Source organism: Argiope bruennichi, chromosome X1 (assembly GCF_947563725.1).
Source record: "Argiope bruennichi chromosome X1, qqArgBrue1.1, whole genome shotgun sequence".
Lineage (NCBI taxonomy): Eukaryota > Metazoa > Arthropoda > Arachnida > Araneae > Araneidae > Argiope > Argiope bruennichi.
This window is the reverse complement of record NC_079162.1, coordinates 7,797,953-7,815,491: the sequence shown is the minus strand read 5'-3', so window position 1 is coordinate 7,815,491 and position 17,539 is coordinate 7,797,953. Positions and strand designations below refer to the sequence as shown.

The window sequence follows — 17,539 nt, the reverse complement described above, 5'->3', positions numbered from 1 at the left end:
AGTATATTTCTTAGGAAGCTAATTTAATTTTCTACATAAAACAGTAACTTTTCAAAAGGATTCCAGGATACGAGCTATAAACAATTTTTCGCTCGTATGTTATTAAAATTGTTGTGAAAATTTAACCTAAATAGAAAATAATAATACTTGAATATCTAAATACTTGTTGTTAGTATTATGTTTCAATTAAATCTTTTCCATTATCTTAACCTAGGCTAATTTAAAAAACTTTCATGAATTGCAAAAGAAATTGTGAGATGTGGCTAATGCACATCTAAAGAGAGTGCTTGAAAACATTCTTTTATTTTTGAGCTTCAACGGGTATATCTTAAAGTCAACCTAAGTTCAGTCAGTAAAAATAAAGATCTGTTAATCATTTTTCTTTGTAAAGATTTTCTGTCACATCCCCACGTCGCATTCGACAGCTTAGTTTTTATTTGGAACAAAATCCTTCGTTAAGCCCAAACCCAGCAGCTCCCAAAATTTCGAATCAGGCGGAGCTTGCGTGTCGTCAAACGTTGCTAGGTAACGAAGTACACTGCGCGTGTCATCGATCTTCACGTGGGCAACCAACAGAGAACAACAGTCCTCTACCCGACAGCCGAAAAGCATGGACTTACTGTCCAACGTGCAATCCGACCCGACTTCGTTAACTAACCAATGCTGGGGACTATGACGAAAGACCAAGAGCATAAACCAGGTAAGTGGAGCCTTATGGGTAGCGAATCTAATTTATTTTTGAGTCGCGCATGTCCATTTCAGATCTGTTTCATAACATCCGATTTTAAGACGTTATAAATAAGTTCCGGAAAACGCTTTGACATTTCATTATAAATTACGAAATTCCTCAATCGGCTGATCTCTAAAAATGACAACTCGTCAACAACCTGGAAGTAGTTCGAACTTTCGGCGATTGTACGAAGATACTCGCTTATCTTGGCGTAAGTCGCTTTAAAATATTAATTTCAATTTAGGATTCTTTTGGATTTGTAGATCTTGAAAAAAGGATCATTTTGTTTCTTGAAATGTCCGCAATACAGATACGCTAATACCTAATACTTGAACGTTTTATTTCGACATTGTTTCTAAATAGTAATTCATATTTAAAAGTATTTAACCATTTTGAGATGTACAGAAAGGCTTTTGTAACGATGCATTTATCCTTTCAAGGCTGCCATTCAAACTATCTAAATATCTTTATCTCAAACATTTGGTGATCAAAGATTGATAACAATTGATTAATCAATTCAATCCGTCACTGAATGATAAAAATGAATTATTTTTGATACCGACAAATGATGAATTATATTTATGGATTATTAACAAGCATTTCTAAAGACTGGCGCTTGCGAGACGAATAGTTTGAGAACCATTTGGTCCGCATATGTGTAATCAGTCGACTCTTACCTATTTTAGGCATTTGGCTGATTTCAAAGTGTTGTTTTTCATTAGGTTGGGATTACTATCTGGAAGACGTATGGTGGCCAAGGATCCGACAACCGCAGAGGAGAAGAGGATCCGGAGAGGAGACCGAAAATGATTTCTGCAGAACGGTACCCGCCGAATACTACTCCAGACACCAGATGCTTCGAACAGAAGGTGAGTTCATTTTTACTGTTCTGAAAAAAAAAAAGAGTTTCTGATTCCTTGAACTATGCGAAAAGTTTATCAGCGATGAATTGGAAAATGAACCGTTGACAAGATTTATAAAAATCTTATTTACTTTTAAGAATTTTTCTCACTGCGTTTTTTATGTACTGCGTACAGAACCTTTCCGTAAGGATCATTAACGTCCAATAGCTCATTGAAAAAAAGAAGTCAAGAATATTTAGCGAGAAAATGTATTAGTATTTTAACTAAATTTCGATACTTAAACATAAGGAAAAGGCTTTTATCTTAAAATTAGATAACTTTTCCTTTTTTCTAATAAAAATGAATGAGCGTTTGCTGTCGGTGTGTGTTGACGCTGTATAAACCAGGTCATTTGACTACCAAGTTTGGCAAATATAAACTTTGAAAGTATACTCCTCAGAATGATTTTTTTTTCAAAATCTGAAGAAGAATTTCCCGAGGAAACAATTGAAATCATTGTTTCCTCAGTTTTTGAATGAATGATTCAGAGTATTTGCAATGCTCTGAATCATTCATTCACAATCAATATGCTAAATAGAATTCTAAAATGAAAATTAATACACTGTAAAAAGAAATCTGAAATAATGAAATTTTATTCTAAAAAATGCACCTGAATTGAACCATACACAATTCTAATGGTTTTAAGAAAATAAGATGATTCTTTTCAGCTAATTAATAACACAATAACAGAAATGAATGTATTTTTATTTGAAATGAAACTCTTTCGAAGTACGGGTAATTCATACACGCTTAAAGTAAATCATTTAACAAAATCTATGTAATCTCATATTCAAGAATCACATTTATATCCCTTGATGAAAACTTCCCTTTTCATGCATAAATACAAATGAAACACTTTGATTAAAAAAGCGCAACTAAAATCTTATTTAACAGAATAAATATACATATTTTAAAGTTTGATAAAACATTAAAATGAATGAATTTTTTTTTTAATTTTACGCTTTAATTTGCATTAGAGATAACATCTTTTTAGTATTAATATTTTTAGGTTGTCACTAAAAACAAAATTTGCTTAATATCTAATAAATTAAAATTGAAACTTCGAAAAAATCGCTCTGAATCTCCCATTCCATCGTCAAAAATATATTTGTACTAAATTTAGTAGTTCTAAATATAACGGAGTATTTTGTCAAATGGACATACAGACTCACACACATTCACTTTTATTCTTAATAAAGAAAAACCTTATTTCATGAATTAAAATATAAATATCCGATGCTTTAATTTTTGAAAGAGCATACATAATTTTAAAAGAATTTCGAGTTCCTGTCTGATATAAAATTTCTCTTTTTCTTTTTATCTTACCTGAAAATTCTATTATATTTCCTGAAACTGTTTTTGTTTTGTTTTACGACAGTTAAAATTGAAAATTTGGAACATTTAACTAGAGCTTAATGACTGAAAATGGTCTTACTAATAAAACAACAAGAAAGCATTTTTTCACTGTTTTTAATAAACATATCTAATATTTAATGCTAATTTGTGTTTTGCAACATCTGCAATGTATCGATTATTGTTTCAGAATATTTTCAGTATGACTTCCTTTACCTTCCGTGGCATTGTTACAAATTTAGGTAATTTTGAAACACTATATTATCTTGATTTCCATTAATGCTGTAATTTTTGACAATAAATGCTTGGAAAACAAATAAAGGGCACTTGTGATATCAATAGCTAAAAGTATATTCGTGTCAGTTAACTTGGGTGTTCAAGTTAATTGTTTGAAGAAGTATTCAAATAAGTCTTTGCCGATTGAATTACAAATCGCAATAAAAACTGATTAGTCAAAAAAACAAAAAAGAAAAATATTCCTCAAATTAAAAATTTGAAAACAAGGGATTGAATAAATCTGGACGAAAAGAAAGATTAGCTTACAAAACTGGGGAATATTTCAGAAAAGTCCTTCCTACTTTGTAATGTAAATCAACATTTATTTTACTGAAATGTTCTTTTTTTTTTCAAAAAATTTTATTTTTAAACAGATAGTTCAAATTTTATTTTAGAAATTTGCATACAATTTAGCATATCATAATTCTGCAATCATAATCTACATAATTCTACATATAAAATAAACCTATATATTTCTTGAGATATTGCATGAATGAGTAGTGTATTGAGATGTTGCATGAGATTTTACTCATTATCACGTTTTGACCAGCCAGTAAGGAGATTGCTATGCCTTTTTGTTGCTGTTGTGACTTATGGCCTTATTTTAAATAATTTGTTGTTATGGCACTTTACAAGCCCGCTGACAGTCTGTCAGCGATTGAAGCCGAGTGAGCGTCTCTTGTTTTTTCAGTAGCGCCAACTATGGCCAAGAGTACGACTTAGCTACTTCCTGCATCACATTCACTTGCACAGCTCCTTTCTACAGGGGAACACAGATAGAATACAGAAGAACAACCATGCACGAACCGGGACGCACAGGGAAGACGCGCTACCCCTATGCCAGGGCGCCGGCACCTTTGTGCTTACATATACAAAATAAAAACCAATTAATAATATATCACTATAGAAGTAAAAATTTTTAAAAAAGCAACAGTATTGAAATCGAACATATAAAGAGGACCACAAAAGTTTAAATTTGTGATAGCACTGCTATTTTGCAAATTGATATTTTAAAGTTGATATACGTAAAACACCACCTCATAAAAGAATAACATCCGTACTTCGGGCTTTCTCTATTTTACTTATTGCATTTCAATACTATCATTATGGAAATTATGCTCTCCTTATCAGTCATTTCAGCAATTCTTAACAAGTGCTTCAAGCTTAAGAAATGACTCTTTTTGTAAGTGACCGTAATAAAATGCATGCTTTTTTGTGTTCAAATTTATTAAATAAATGAGTCAGGAAGAAATATGACAAAAACTGATAAAATTCAACAGTTTTCGATTAATGAAAATCGTTATATTTCAATAAAGTAACGAAATGAAGGCTCAGATATTTGCTATCTAAAATATAGAATATGACTATTGTTTTGGCATAGACATAGGGATTTATAAAAATAAATATCATTCGTTCTTAATTTTCTTCATACAATTTTATGTCATTTCATTGAAAAATAATTCATCTCTCATAAAACACTATGTAGAAATTATTAAGACTGAATTAAAAAAGTATTAAATTGTATTAAAAAGCATGGCATTAAATAATCAAAATTTTATTAAAAATCATTCCAAATTCGACAAAACTCACTCTTGTTAATAAAGTTTAGAATGTTGAAAGCTCTTCTAGAAGTAATTCTTATAAGTAACAAAGACGGCTTTCAAAAGACCAATGATTTACAGTTTTATGACCTGTAAGGAATTGTCCCGTACGGAAAAGTCATGCAATCCGTTTTTTAGTGCTTTGCCTTGAATAGATGGCAAAGGAGATGAAATTCAAGTTCCTGACTGGGACATTTTGGCAATGAACATTTTTTATTATAAATCAAATACATTAGAACTTACATTTTTCATGACAAAATTTTTGCAGGCATATTAAGAAAAAATGAAATCGCAGATTAGTTTTAATCTTCATTACAATAAATGCAAGTCAGAAAAATGCTCCTTGCAATGGAAGCAACAGTTGGGTCATTTGAGAATCAATTCATTTCTTAACTCTTTCAAATGGATGCTTTAGAAACACAAGACTTCAAAAGTACAGGAAATCTGATAAGAAATGTTATAATATTTACCCACCAGACTTGAAAGAGTTACAGCATTAAATTTTAGGTTACTCTTCATCCCTTGATAGTTTTTTCATTTTAATCAAATGACACATTTTGTTCTGAAAACGTGAAATTCAAATTAATGTTTAGGTAACATCTATGAAAGATTTCATTTCAATATATTAATTTCAAAATACGATACACGAGTCTGGCTTGCCTCAAATTGTTGAGTGGTATATTTTCCTATGCACATGAAATCCAAAATATATTACAACAATTTTGCAAGTTGTTCAATTTACCACACTTGTTATTACAGAGTTGCAATCCGATGGAGTGAGAGAGAGATTAATTATAGAGTGTTGAGTTGCAATCAATAGCATTAAAGGAACTAGAAAAATTTACAATAATCCTCCTAGTGTTATAAAAACTTGCTATAAGTAAGAGGTTCTTGATTCCTGCATGGATGCAATTTTTGAAACTTTCGATTTGATTATGGATTTCCTTCAATGCTTTTCTTGTTAGGTGAAACATTAACATGAAAAATAAATTATCGCCTTTTGAAACTACAATTTGAACCAAATTAATATGAGAGTGGGTGAATCACCATTCCTCGTGCCTCACCACCTTCAAGGGTAGTCTGAATGGTTGGGACAGAAAGAATCTTTACACTTTCAGTCACAAAAAAGTGAAAGAAATTTTTAGATCAATACCCGGTTTGGAAATTATATTGTGAGACGAACTTCGTCATTTCGAACAGTGGTCAAATAATGATGACGGCCTCTGAACCAACCTTCTGCTGGATAGAAATGGGCGAACCCGATGAATGCAATGGGCACCAGACCTACGCATAAATCGGAGTTTCGATGGAATCAATACTCAGACTTTGCCCCCGAGTCCCTAGCCATATAGTCAAAGCTCAGTCTTCATTGCCTCTATAGTCAAAGCTTCTTGCAATGACACTGAAACTCGTGGAAAATTTGTTTTCATATGAAATTATTAATAAATAATCTATGCAAGAGAAATCTGACAAGGTGCTTTTTATCAATGTAATGTCTTTATAATTCAACATCGCTTTTAGCATTCTCTCATATCAATTTATTTTAAACCACCACGATTTTCTGCAAGGGCTTATGTTATCAAGGCCCAGCTAGGATCTTACTTAGATTGCATCCAACCTATTACTGTGAGGCAGTTATTCTTTGAAATACTTTTTGTTGTTGTTGTTGTTCTTTTGTATACATACTTATTATGAAAATTAAAGATCGCTACTTGGGTGTGTAAGCAGGTTCCCTTTTCCCTTAGCAATATAAGAGAGAAATTCATTCAGGCTCTCCCAAAATTCTACTGCTTACTACCTGCCCCAAAGATGCCAACCTTTTTTCGCAATGATGATATGCTAACCAATATTGAGGATTTGACTCTTTCAAATCTCACGATAATTGAATATTCTATTAGTTGTGCATTGGAAACATACATTTATGTCGTCTTATCATCTTAAAACAGATATCTCAAACGTAAATGTAATTTTTGCTCATGCAGAGAACTATCTTCATATTAAAATCCATACGAACTCCATTTTTTGAAATGACAATACCCGAACTGGAAAAGATTCAGATTCAATTTGTCATTTCAAGGGAGCGAATGATTGATTATGAGTAATTGATGTTAAATGAAGGTTTCTCCGCTATATCTCTAGATAGAATACAATAATTCTGGCTTCGTATTAAACTGCTATGTAATAGAAATAAAAATTATAAATGTTTTCAAATTTCAAGTAATATTTTAAAATTTTGATTAATTATTAAATTGATATACCCTAAAAATTGTTTTAAATAAGCATTTTTTGATGCCAATCAAAAAACAGTATCCTAAACTACTCTCAACAAAATTTCAATTATTTCCGCTGTATAGCTCTGAAGATATATACAGAAATTCTAAAGCTGGTAGTATACCAGTATTTTCACTCTTTTCGGGGTATATTGCAACTTAACATAACATTAGTCAAAAGAAAAATATCTCTATAATGAAATAAAGTCTGATTTCGGGCATTAATTCAATCTATAATAAGGTATTAATATAATATATTTCTTTTCAGTGCAAAATGCTGAGACGAAACGAATTGTTGATGTAGTAGGAAGATCATTTTAGAATTGCTTCTGCTCTAAATATACAGATGCCCTCTCCAATCGCGGCCAAATCACTACTTTCTAAACCATTAGAAACCAAGTAGAAAAAATGACGAAAGGAATTAGATTTGAAATGATCTTCTGTCTAATTTCTCATTCATTGCTGATTCTTTGCTCTATAAATTAAATTTAGTAAAATATTTTGCATTAAACCAACAACAACAAAATTCTAATTTTCTGGAATTAAAACTATTAAGTTATGTCATTTTGAATGTCAATGCTTTAGACCATTTCAATGGTCGTCTCGAAGAAGAACAATCAATTAAACAGATGTCGTTTCTTCTAGGAAGCTGTTGATTGGCTTAAAATAATGAAATTAAATGTTTCATAATTCAGTCAGTTTTATTTCTAGAAGAGTGGAGTTTTTTTGTTTTAAATGTTCGTGGATTAAGTATATCTTACTAAAAATAATCAATTGGAACTGTATTTAAACTTCATAATGTTTCGGAAGTATTTTATTGAATCCAAATTCTAAAATATAATTTTTTAAGTCATTTAAAGCATTTTTCTCGTTCGAAGTATTTGCCTATTTGATTTTAATGGTTTAGAAATCAGCCATAAATGGAATGAAGACACTGAATAAAACAGAATTAGAACAGATTAGGATAGCAGAAACTTTCACGAATTCCTTGATTTATAAAATTATAAAAAAGGGATATTTTGAATAGTTCCATCAAGTATAAATGAATTTATAATCAAAAAAATTTGAAATAATCTATGAATGTATAATAAACGAATGTATGCTGACCTTTACCATTACCTTGCATTCTTTAGAATGAAAATAGAATTTATAAATTATATATAATGCATATAAAAATTTACATATGATTTCAGCTCCAAGTTACATAATGTCACCATCGTTTCAAAATCAGAAAGGTGCTCCAGTGTATGCATATCGTCCAGGTTCAACAATGCCACAAGCTCAAAAATCATGGCCAAGCCGTGCCCATGATGGATCAATGGAACAAAAACAAGCATCAAATCAGCAGGATCCCAACAATAACCCAGACAATGATGGGTTTTCAAGATAATTTTTTTTTCGTCTTTTAAGAATCTTAATATGTGTGAATGTGTATCATTGAAATGCACAGTTAAAAACCCTCTACAAGATACCATTGTAGATGTATCTTCATTTGATGGGTTTGCCCAAACGTGTGCTAGAAATTCTTGGCGCAAGTATCTTTTTTGTCTTTTATTATGAAACATATTAAAACTCTTGTAACATCAGGGCCGGATTATTAAATAGGAAACTACCTAAGAGTCCCGCAACTTTACGGAGCCTCGAATTTCTTTGCAGTACTTTCAGAATAATTTCATTTTGTACTTTCATTAAGTTTAAAAAGGCAGTATATACGAACTAAAATACGAATTAAAATCAAGTATTTTTAATACTTAGAAAGCTATAACATTCCTTATTCATTACCTTTTGTATATTTTATATAAAAGGAAATTGATAAGGAACTGCTGCTATTGGTCAATCTTATTGTGACCCAATATTTATTTTCTAAACTGTTAGAGATAGATAAATAGTTACAAATGGGAAAAAAAGGCCTTTAGTAAAGAAAAGAATTATATTTATCTTGTTTAAATAAAAAAAAAATTATCTCAGAAAAAGTAACGAATTCTAACTTTTTTAACTTAACTAACTAACTTTCTAAATTCTAACTTAACTAATGAATTCTAATTCTAAGTTCTAGCTTTTTATACTTTCCCATAGCCTATTGGTCATATTTAGCAAAAAATTGGATACTCTAAATCATACGATAAAAAGAGTCTCATCAATTTATGACTAAATTTTACCGAACTATTTAACCTGAATATAGGTCGTAAATTTTAGGAATGGTTTGAAAAAATAACACAGCAATACATAATTTCAGTTTGCAAAGAATCTCTTATAAGATATCCCTCGAGGTTCCAAATTGATCTGTAAAATTCGCTTAAAAAAGTAATTTTCGATGTTTCATAGGTCGGTCAGGTTTAGTCGCAACAGGGAAAAAAATTATTTGTTAAAAATGTTACAGTGTCAAGAATATTTTACTTGATATGATTAACAGCTCTGAGGAGACTGTATAAAGAGTTAGATTTCAAAACTTATTGAGAAAGATATTTAGTGACATAAACTACATAAAATATAATTTCCCCCATTCTTTAAAGCATTTTACTAACTGGAACTATACGTCTAACGGCTTAGAAATTAGTTATTGCGTCCTATGAGAGTGGACATTTGGGCGGAACGAAAGAATCATCTTTACATTTTCAATTTGTAATAGCACGGAATAGTTGCATTCTGGTGTAGATAAATCAAATTATAAATATGAAAAATATTGGTTTACATCTTGAGGTGCCGCAATGATGTTGAAGTTTCATAAAATTGAAATTTTTTGCTACATTTTGAAGTTTTTTTAAAAAATAATCAGGTTCTGATTTTTAATTTGTAATAGCGCCGAAACATTGCCTTTTGGTGTAGATAAGATAAATCAAAAATATGAAAAATATTATATTACATCTTGAGGTGCCGCAAGAACGTTAAAGGTTCATAAAAATCAAAAAACGTTTAGTTATATTTAATACTTATACTTGTATAAAAGAAAAAAGTACCAGTTGTGGAACAAGAGTTTCTAAAAGATCAACGCTCTAACAGGAAAACTGTTATAGGTAATATTGATATAGCTACAAAACATGCGCTTTGAGGAAGAAACAAGCAAGAAAAATTAGGAACTACAGAGAACAGTTAAGTTGAATCAAGGACAGATAAAAAACACTAATGTGTCAGAAATGGTTACTGGCGACAATGACAGCGCTGAAAAACAATAGTGATCTCTACAAAAACAGGCAAACCAGCGTGATCCTTCAATTATTCAAGAAGAGATAAAACTAAAGTTTTTTCAAAGAGAAAAACACTCAAATGTTACCATCTGTAGCTTCCATTGCTGACCATATCGAATATCAGATAGAACTACTACAGCTATATCTAGTGCTGCTTTACAGGACTTGGGTGTGATCACAAAAGAAATAGACAGGATGAAAGTTAGAAAAGCGATTGAAACCTCCCTTGTTAAAACACTTTTCTAATGAATTTCTCATACAGAAGGTATCTTAATCGGAACCAAATACTGTAGGGGACTCGGTTATCGACTTTCCGAGGCTTCCTTATCACATGCAAAGCAATGGAAAGAGCTGAGAAATTGGTAGCCGAATCGGCTGAAAATGTCTGTGGTTTAATCACAAGAGAAGGATACTTAAGAGCAAAAATTGATTCATTTGTGAATATGTCAAAATTCAATATAAAAAAAATAATTTAATGTAGCAATGGAGTAGAAACAAACATTTTGCAGCTGTAAAATTTGCAATCATTAAGGATACAGAAGTAAGAAACACAAAATTTGAAATTAAAAATATTTATTATTTTTATTATATTTTGGAATAAATAATTTTGTTCAATTGTAATACTTATATATTTATTTAAAACCATCCTTTGTAACATTATATGTAAGAAAAATTTATAAAAAATATCTTATCAAAGTTTATAATTTTACGATTCTTTTACAAACTTTTAGCTCTTTCTTGCACCTCAAGATGATGTAATATTGCAACCAAACTTTTATTTTATTTAACATTTTTTTACCTAAAAGTCAAATTTTTCCCGCTATTAAATCACCAAAACTAAAATCTAAAAAATTTTTTTAAAGGCCCCCAAGGTATAACATCACTGAGTAATTCTAAAAAATATATCTTGTTTCATAATTTAAAAAAAAAAGATATGATCGTATAATTAAATAATATTTAGATTGTGCTAAAATTTTTGTCCTTTTTTATTATTGTTATATAATTACTTTGTAATTTGACGTTTTATACTCAATAAATAGAAATCAACTCTTTAAAAAATGATCCCCAGTTTGATGTTTGCTATTTCAATTTGTTCGAATTTGCTACTTATATAAAGATTAAATTAAAATCAATAAAAAATTGAATTTTGGAAATTGTGAAGGTGAAAAAAGGAATCTTGCATTGACTCAGGCCCTTAGAAAACTTAATCCGGCCCTTGGTAACGTATCTAATCCTTGTTTATTAAAAGGTTGATATATTTATTACTGTATGTGTTTAATGATTTTGTATTTTAATATGTGCAATTATGTACTTTTTCTGAAATGAATAAATCACCAAAACATTATTCTACTTTTTATTACTGTGCAATAATTTAGTTTTATGTGCTTTTCTTCACTCTTATTGATAAGTTGAAGCTATGAAATTTGTTTAAACTTAACAGAGAAATGAACTAACATTGAATCATAAAAAAAATTATTGTTGACATTATATTGAAAATGAAAATAATTACAAATTTGCGTAAATTAATGCGACAGTTATAATTTAGAAGATAAATTTTGTTTTGAGAGGTAACAAAATTGGAGCAAACCGAGGCAAAAGTTGTCCTTTACCAATTACTTACTAAATTAGAGACTTTTCTTGAATGAATGCAAGTTGCTTCTCCTCAGAACGTTAATAATCTATTCATCTTTGATGTTCGGATCGAAATAAAATATTTTAAGAACTCCCATGAAAACAATTTGAAGGAAGTGCTTCAAAAATTTCATTAACGCCTAGTTCAATATCCACAAGTAAATACATTTGTTCTGAATGTCCCAATTTCTTCGGTAAATAAACCTGTATTAAAAAGAAACATCAGGAGAGACGAGAAGGAAGATTTCGAAACTTTCAAATAAAAAAAGAGCCATAATTCAGTAAAGGTTTTGTTCATGTCCGCAGATAAACGCATCTATTCTGAAGAGTTATTTTATCTTAAGAATTCGTCCTAGAGACCATTTTCAGAAGGATATATATATATATATATATATACAATTGAATACATTTTTAATTACATGATAAATAACTTTGTTTCCTTATCTGGGTGGAGATATTTCATTAAATCTGCCTTCTGCGAAATAAAATACAGATAAGATTAGTTAGGGTAATTGGAAACTAATTTTGCAGTGTTTTAATTTTCATTGTCTTGGAAATGCTCTTATAAGAAGGAAAATTAAGTCTCTAATTTAGATGTGTGCATAATCATATTCTGGAGTGCTCATTAAACAATTCCGTTTTCCAAAATTCATTTATCAATTAGCCGATCTTAGCTACAGAAACATTCATATTTACCTGGTATGTTCTTTATTGGCCGAGAAAATAAAAAGTAAGTGGTAACACGTATTTTAGCTTGTGCTCATATTAGCGAATTGATTTGAAGACAATGTATTTGCAACGATAAGAAACTATTGCCTAAGAATTTATTTTACCACCGTTCTCAATTATCCAGAATGGTGCTTTTGAAGAAAAATACAATCTGTTTCGTGGAATTTCGATTATAAGCTGTCATAACAAGTGAATACCATCCATCTAATCATTTTATCCCCGATATCATCTGTAAATTAACCCGTTTAAAAAATCAATATTATAAAAGACTCGAAGGAAATATAAAAATTTAGAAATTTTAAAAAGAATAAGGAAGAAAATCGAGTTCTTATTTCAATCTCGAATTCAGCTCATTTTTCTCTGCCATTCCACAAAATATCTCCTCAGTCACAGCATCTGATAATCTTATTTTTGGCAATCGTTTATCGCCGAAACAAACTGATGCTCCTCAAGCTGTGACTCTTTCAGTCCCTCAAATGAGCGTATAATGGTCATTCATTCGAATTGATAATAGAATTGAATATAATATCAATTCAATAGAATTCATCGAAATATATGTATTTGCTCATGTCAACCATGGGGATGTTACTTTCTCCTTCTCAAGACTCAAATTCATCATTTTCAGATTCCTCTTTCAGCAATACATTTTTTTTCTCCTTTCTTGAGGACAGTTTTCTTATTTTCTTCCATACCCAATGTCAATCAGTATCAAATCATTATTAATAACCAAGTTTAACACATGAAAAGTATTATAAATGAAGATCATATTGTAGATTTTATTAAAATATCAGTTTGTTAATTTGGTATAAAATAAACAATTTTGGTCGTACATGATACTTCCCCGTTCCTAGACTTAATATAACTTCCTACCATCAATTAAATTATTCAAAATGCATGAAAAATGTAAGCTTTTATTACATTAAAAACCTGTTCCTAACTATCCCTAGATGAAAATTGTCCTTGGGGATGGAGAACCCAATTTTCTTTCCAAAGAGAAAATTTAAAAAGAAAGAGAAAATGAAAATCAAATCTTACCCGAAACCGTTTTACCTTACATCCAGAAAATTTATAACTTATCAACCTACCTTGCAAATAGTCATAGCAATGAATGAATAATGCCATTAGGAAAGTTTTGGGTGACGCCTTTTTAAATACGGTTGCAATTAAGCAATAGGTGTCAGAAAATTTCACTGGAAAAAGCGGGAAAATATTTATCGACTTGATCTAGAGTGCCTTGAGAAAAATTTATGTTTCCTAGCTCACTTCACCGGTGCGTACTGTCGTCACTATTCCCAATTAACCATTCGAGGGGAACGAAAAAATCGGTTTTTGATTTTTAATTTGTAAAAGAGAGGAAAAGTTGCCTTTTGGTGTAGATAAAATAAAATTATAAATATGAAAAATATTGGTGTAGGTCTTGAGGTGCCGCAAGGACGTTAAAGTTCCCTAAACTTGAAATTTTTGTGACATTTTAAAGGTTTTTCATGAAATAATCATCCTTAATAACTTTTTAATCATAACTTTTGGTTTTTACTTCGTAATAGCACGGAAAAGTTGCATTTTGGTATAAATAAGATAAATAAAAATTATAAAAAATATTATATTACATTTTGAGGTGCCGCAAGGACGTTAAATTTTCATAAAAACACATTTTTTGCAACTTTTTAAGGATCTTTGCTTGCTTCGATTATGAAATAAAAAGCTTTAAATAGGCGTAGTCATATGAATAAAAGTATAAGAACAGTTTTACTATTGCACTGGCATGGCACTGAGTCGTCGCCGGAGCGGTTGTTATTGGGGTAAGGCGGAGATATGTCTGCGTCCAGTGACATGGACAGGGCTGATTTCAAATCAGTAACTTTGCCGAGTTCAGTTGAGTTGGTGTCTCCGTTCTCAGATATAACTGATTTGTTAGTGTGTGCACTCGTGTGCTTTGCTGTGAATAAAAATAACGCAGTCTAAATTAGCGAAGACAAGACAAATATCAGAGTGTTTTATTTTTGGGAAATTTAGTGATTTGCTTGAAGTTGAACTAACTACATACGAATCTAGTGCTACTGTTATATTAGACATAACCTCAAAATTGCTTCAGAGAAGGATTTTTCTGTACGCGAAATATGGGACACTTTAGTTCCCATAATAGAACAAATGTGGTCAAGAGCTTCTATTCCTGTTACTTCTAGCACAAGAATTTCACAAATGATAAAAAGTTATCATGCTAAATACAGGAATTTATTAAAGTCTAAAAGTAGAAAATTGTTCAGATAAGTTTAATTCCAACTTCACAGAATTTAGAGAAGAAATTAGACGTTTATTTGATATTGCTGATTTGTATAAAAGAAAAACCGTGCCAGTTATGGAATAAAAGGTTCTAAACGGTCAACGCTCTAACAGGAAAATGGGTATAGGTAATATTGATATATCTACAACACATGCGCTTTGAGGAAGAAAGAAGCAAGAAAAATTAGGAACTACAGAGAACAGTTAAGTTTAATCAAGGACAGATAAAAAATACTACTGTGTCAGAATACTGGCTACAATGACAGCACTGAAGAGCAAAAGTGTTCTTTACAAGAACAGGCAAACCAACAAGATCCTTCAAATATACAAGAAGAGATAAAACTACCAGGTGTTTGTGTGGTTCAATATTATGTTAAAACCTTCATGTACATATGGTTCCGAACATCTGCGTAACCGTATCTCGTATTTAGGCTATATCTGTGACGATCTCAATAGCTTTATAGACCTTATTATTTAAAAAAAATGGGTACTTAGCAGCTCCAGAAAATATCCTTTTGTCCGTGCTAATTCGAAGAGAAATTGGTTTACGACTTGTTTTAAAAGCAAGAACAGAAAGTAGAGCCAAAGCAGGAAGTTTAAAGTTCCAAATGTAAATTCGATGCAAGGGTGATCGACATGATTTCGTGGCTTGAAAATGACGTAACTAACTGAACCCTCAACCCTTGCTAAAACATGTTTCCAGCGACTCTCGCAAAAACTTTATACAGAAGGCATCTGAAGTTGAACCAAATACTATATGGGACTCGGTTATCTATCGACTTTCCGAGGCTTCCTTATCACATGCAACCAATGGAAAGAGCTGTGAAATTGATGGCTGAATCACCTGAAAATGTCTGTGGTTCAATCACAAGAGAAGGATACATAAGAGCAGAAATTGACTCACGTGTGAATATGCCAAAACTTAATTAAAAAAATTTTTAATGTGGCAATGAAGTAGAAAAACAAACATTTTGCAGCTGTTACATTTATAATCATTAAGGATACAGAAGTAAGAAACGCAAAATTTAACATTAAAAAAATAATTTTTTTTATTATTATATTTTGTAATTAATAATTTTTTCAATTATAATGCTTATATATGTATTTATAATCATCTTTTGTAATATTATATGAAAGAAAAATCATAAAAATATTTCATCAAAGTTTATAATTTTTCAATTTTTTTACAAGCTTTAAGCTCTTTTCGGCACCTCGAGATATTGTTGTATTGCAACCAGAATTTTTTTTTAATTCTTTTTGAACCTAAAAGCTAACTTTCCTCTACTATTATAAAACTAAAATCTTTGAAAATTTTTTAAAGGCCCTTTTTAAAAATTTCCATTTTTTTTACACATTTCAAGCTCTTTGCGGCACCTCAAGATAATATAATATTGCAACCAAATTTTAAAAAATTGTTTTTGAACCTAAAAGGCAGCTTTTCTGCACTATTACGAAACTAAAATCTTAAAAAAAAAAAAAAAAAAAAAAAAAAAAAAAAAAAAAGGCCATTTTCGTTCCATCCTACTGACCATATAGCATGCAAATTTTTGCTTACGCGAATGAAATTTCCTCCTTCTCGTTGCATCGTCTTAAAACCATGTAATTACCAAATAATCATCGTGTTTAAAGTGACTGTAATGCAGAAAATCATAAGCCTAAAAAATTATCTACGTATTATATCATAAAAAATACATATTATTTCATAAAAAAAGGAAAATATTTCATTTTTTTTTATCTTAGTAGTTTCAAATGCTTTATTTATTTTCCTTTCTTTGCATATCACATGTCTATTCCATATCCCATGAATAGCAGTTCGTAGCAGGAGTTCATTCATCTCGGATGGCGATAAATGTGCATACATAATGCTTTAATGTACCCTGAAATGAATCAACTGCAAACGGCAATGTCTGGGGGAAGGTTGCTGATGATTTGGCCAAAGGGTAGATCATCAGCCAGTCCAACATCTCCTCGTCTTTCCTAATATTGCTTAGCGTAAGAATAAGGTGCCACTCCATTTAGTGGATGGAGAGGAAAATATGGAATAAAAAATTTCTCTCCTTCCATTCAGCATTAAAGAATATAATCAATATTTTTAAAATATATCATTTCAAACCGGTGATTGTTACGTTATACATTATATACATTCATCTTTCTCTTGCTCAAAGACTATCAAGTACATTACTTCAGTGATTTTTCACTTTTAAATGCATTTTTTTTCCAGCTAGTCAACAAAACTCTTTTTTTTCAGCGTTGAGCTAAGCATATAAATCGTTTTTGATTTTTCATGCTTTGTAATTAGTAATTATGTTCTTTGTAATTGGTGATTATTATATATATATATTAATCGTTAATAAGGTTAATGGCTAATACATATAAACATAAATGCTTTAAGTTGCTCAAGCCGACGGTCTGGCATAGGGGTAGCGCGTTTTCCCCGTGATCTGGGCGTCCTGGGTTCAAGTCACGGTTCTCCGTGGTGTTCTTCTTCTGTGTTCTATATGTGAAAGTGCCCCCCCCCATGTAATAATGGGTTGTGCAAGTGAATGTGACGCACGAAGTAGGTAAGTCATACTCTTGGCCC

General features: G+C 30.7%; 1 protein-coding gene across 1 annotated transcript; it reads left to right on the top strand.

Annotated features, from left to right (window-relative positions):
• The first annotated feature begins 542 nt into the window (after positions 1-542).
• Positions 543-11,612, top strand: LOC129958608 (uncharacterized). The gene is made up of 3 exons (XM_056071205.1): positions 543-700; positions 1,453-1,599; positions 8,326-11,612. The coding sequence occupies exons 1-3, from the start codon at positions 661-663 to the stop codon at positions 8,520-8,522; spliced, it is 384 nt and encodes a 127-aa protein (XP_055927180.1). The 5' UTR covers positions 543-660; the 3' UTR covers positions 8,523-11,612.
• Positions 11,613-17,539: the final 5,927 nt, after the last annotated feature.

Excerpts from the sequence above, each read along its gene's own strand:
- LOC129958608 (XM_056071205.1), top strand. The coding sequence starts at position 661 with ATGCTGGGGACTATGACGAAAGACCAAGAGCATAAACCAG. Across the intron at positions 701-1,452 it reads AGACCAAGAGCATAAACCAG|GTTGGGATTACTATCTGGAA; the intron begins GTAAGTGGAGCC and ends GTTTTTCATTAG. Across the intron at positions 1,600-8,325 it reads CCAGATGCTTCGAACAGAAG|CTCCAAGTTACATAATGTCA; the intron begins GTGAGTTCATTT and ends ATATGATTTCAG.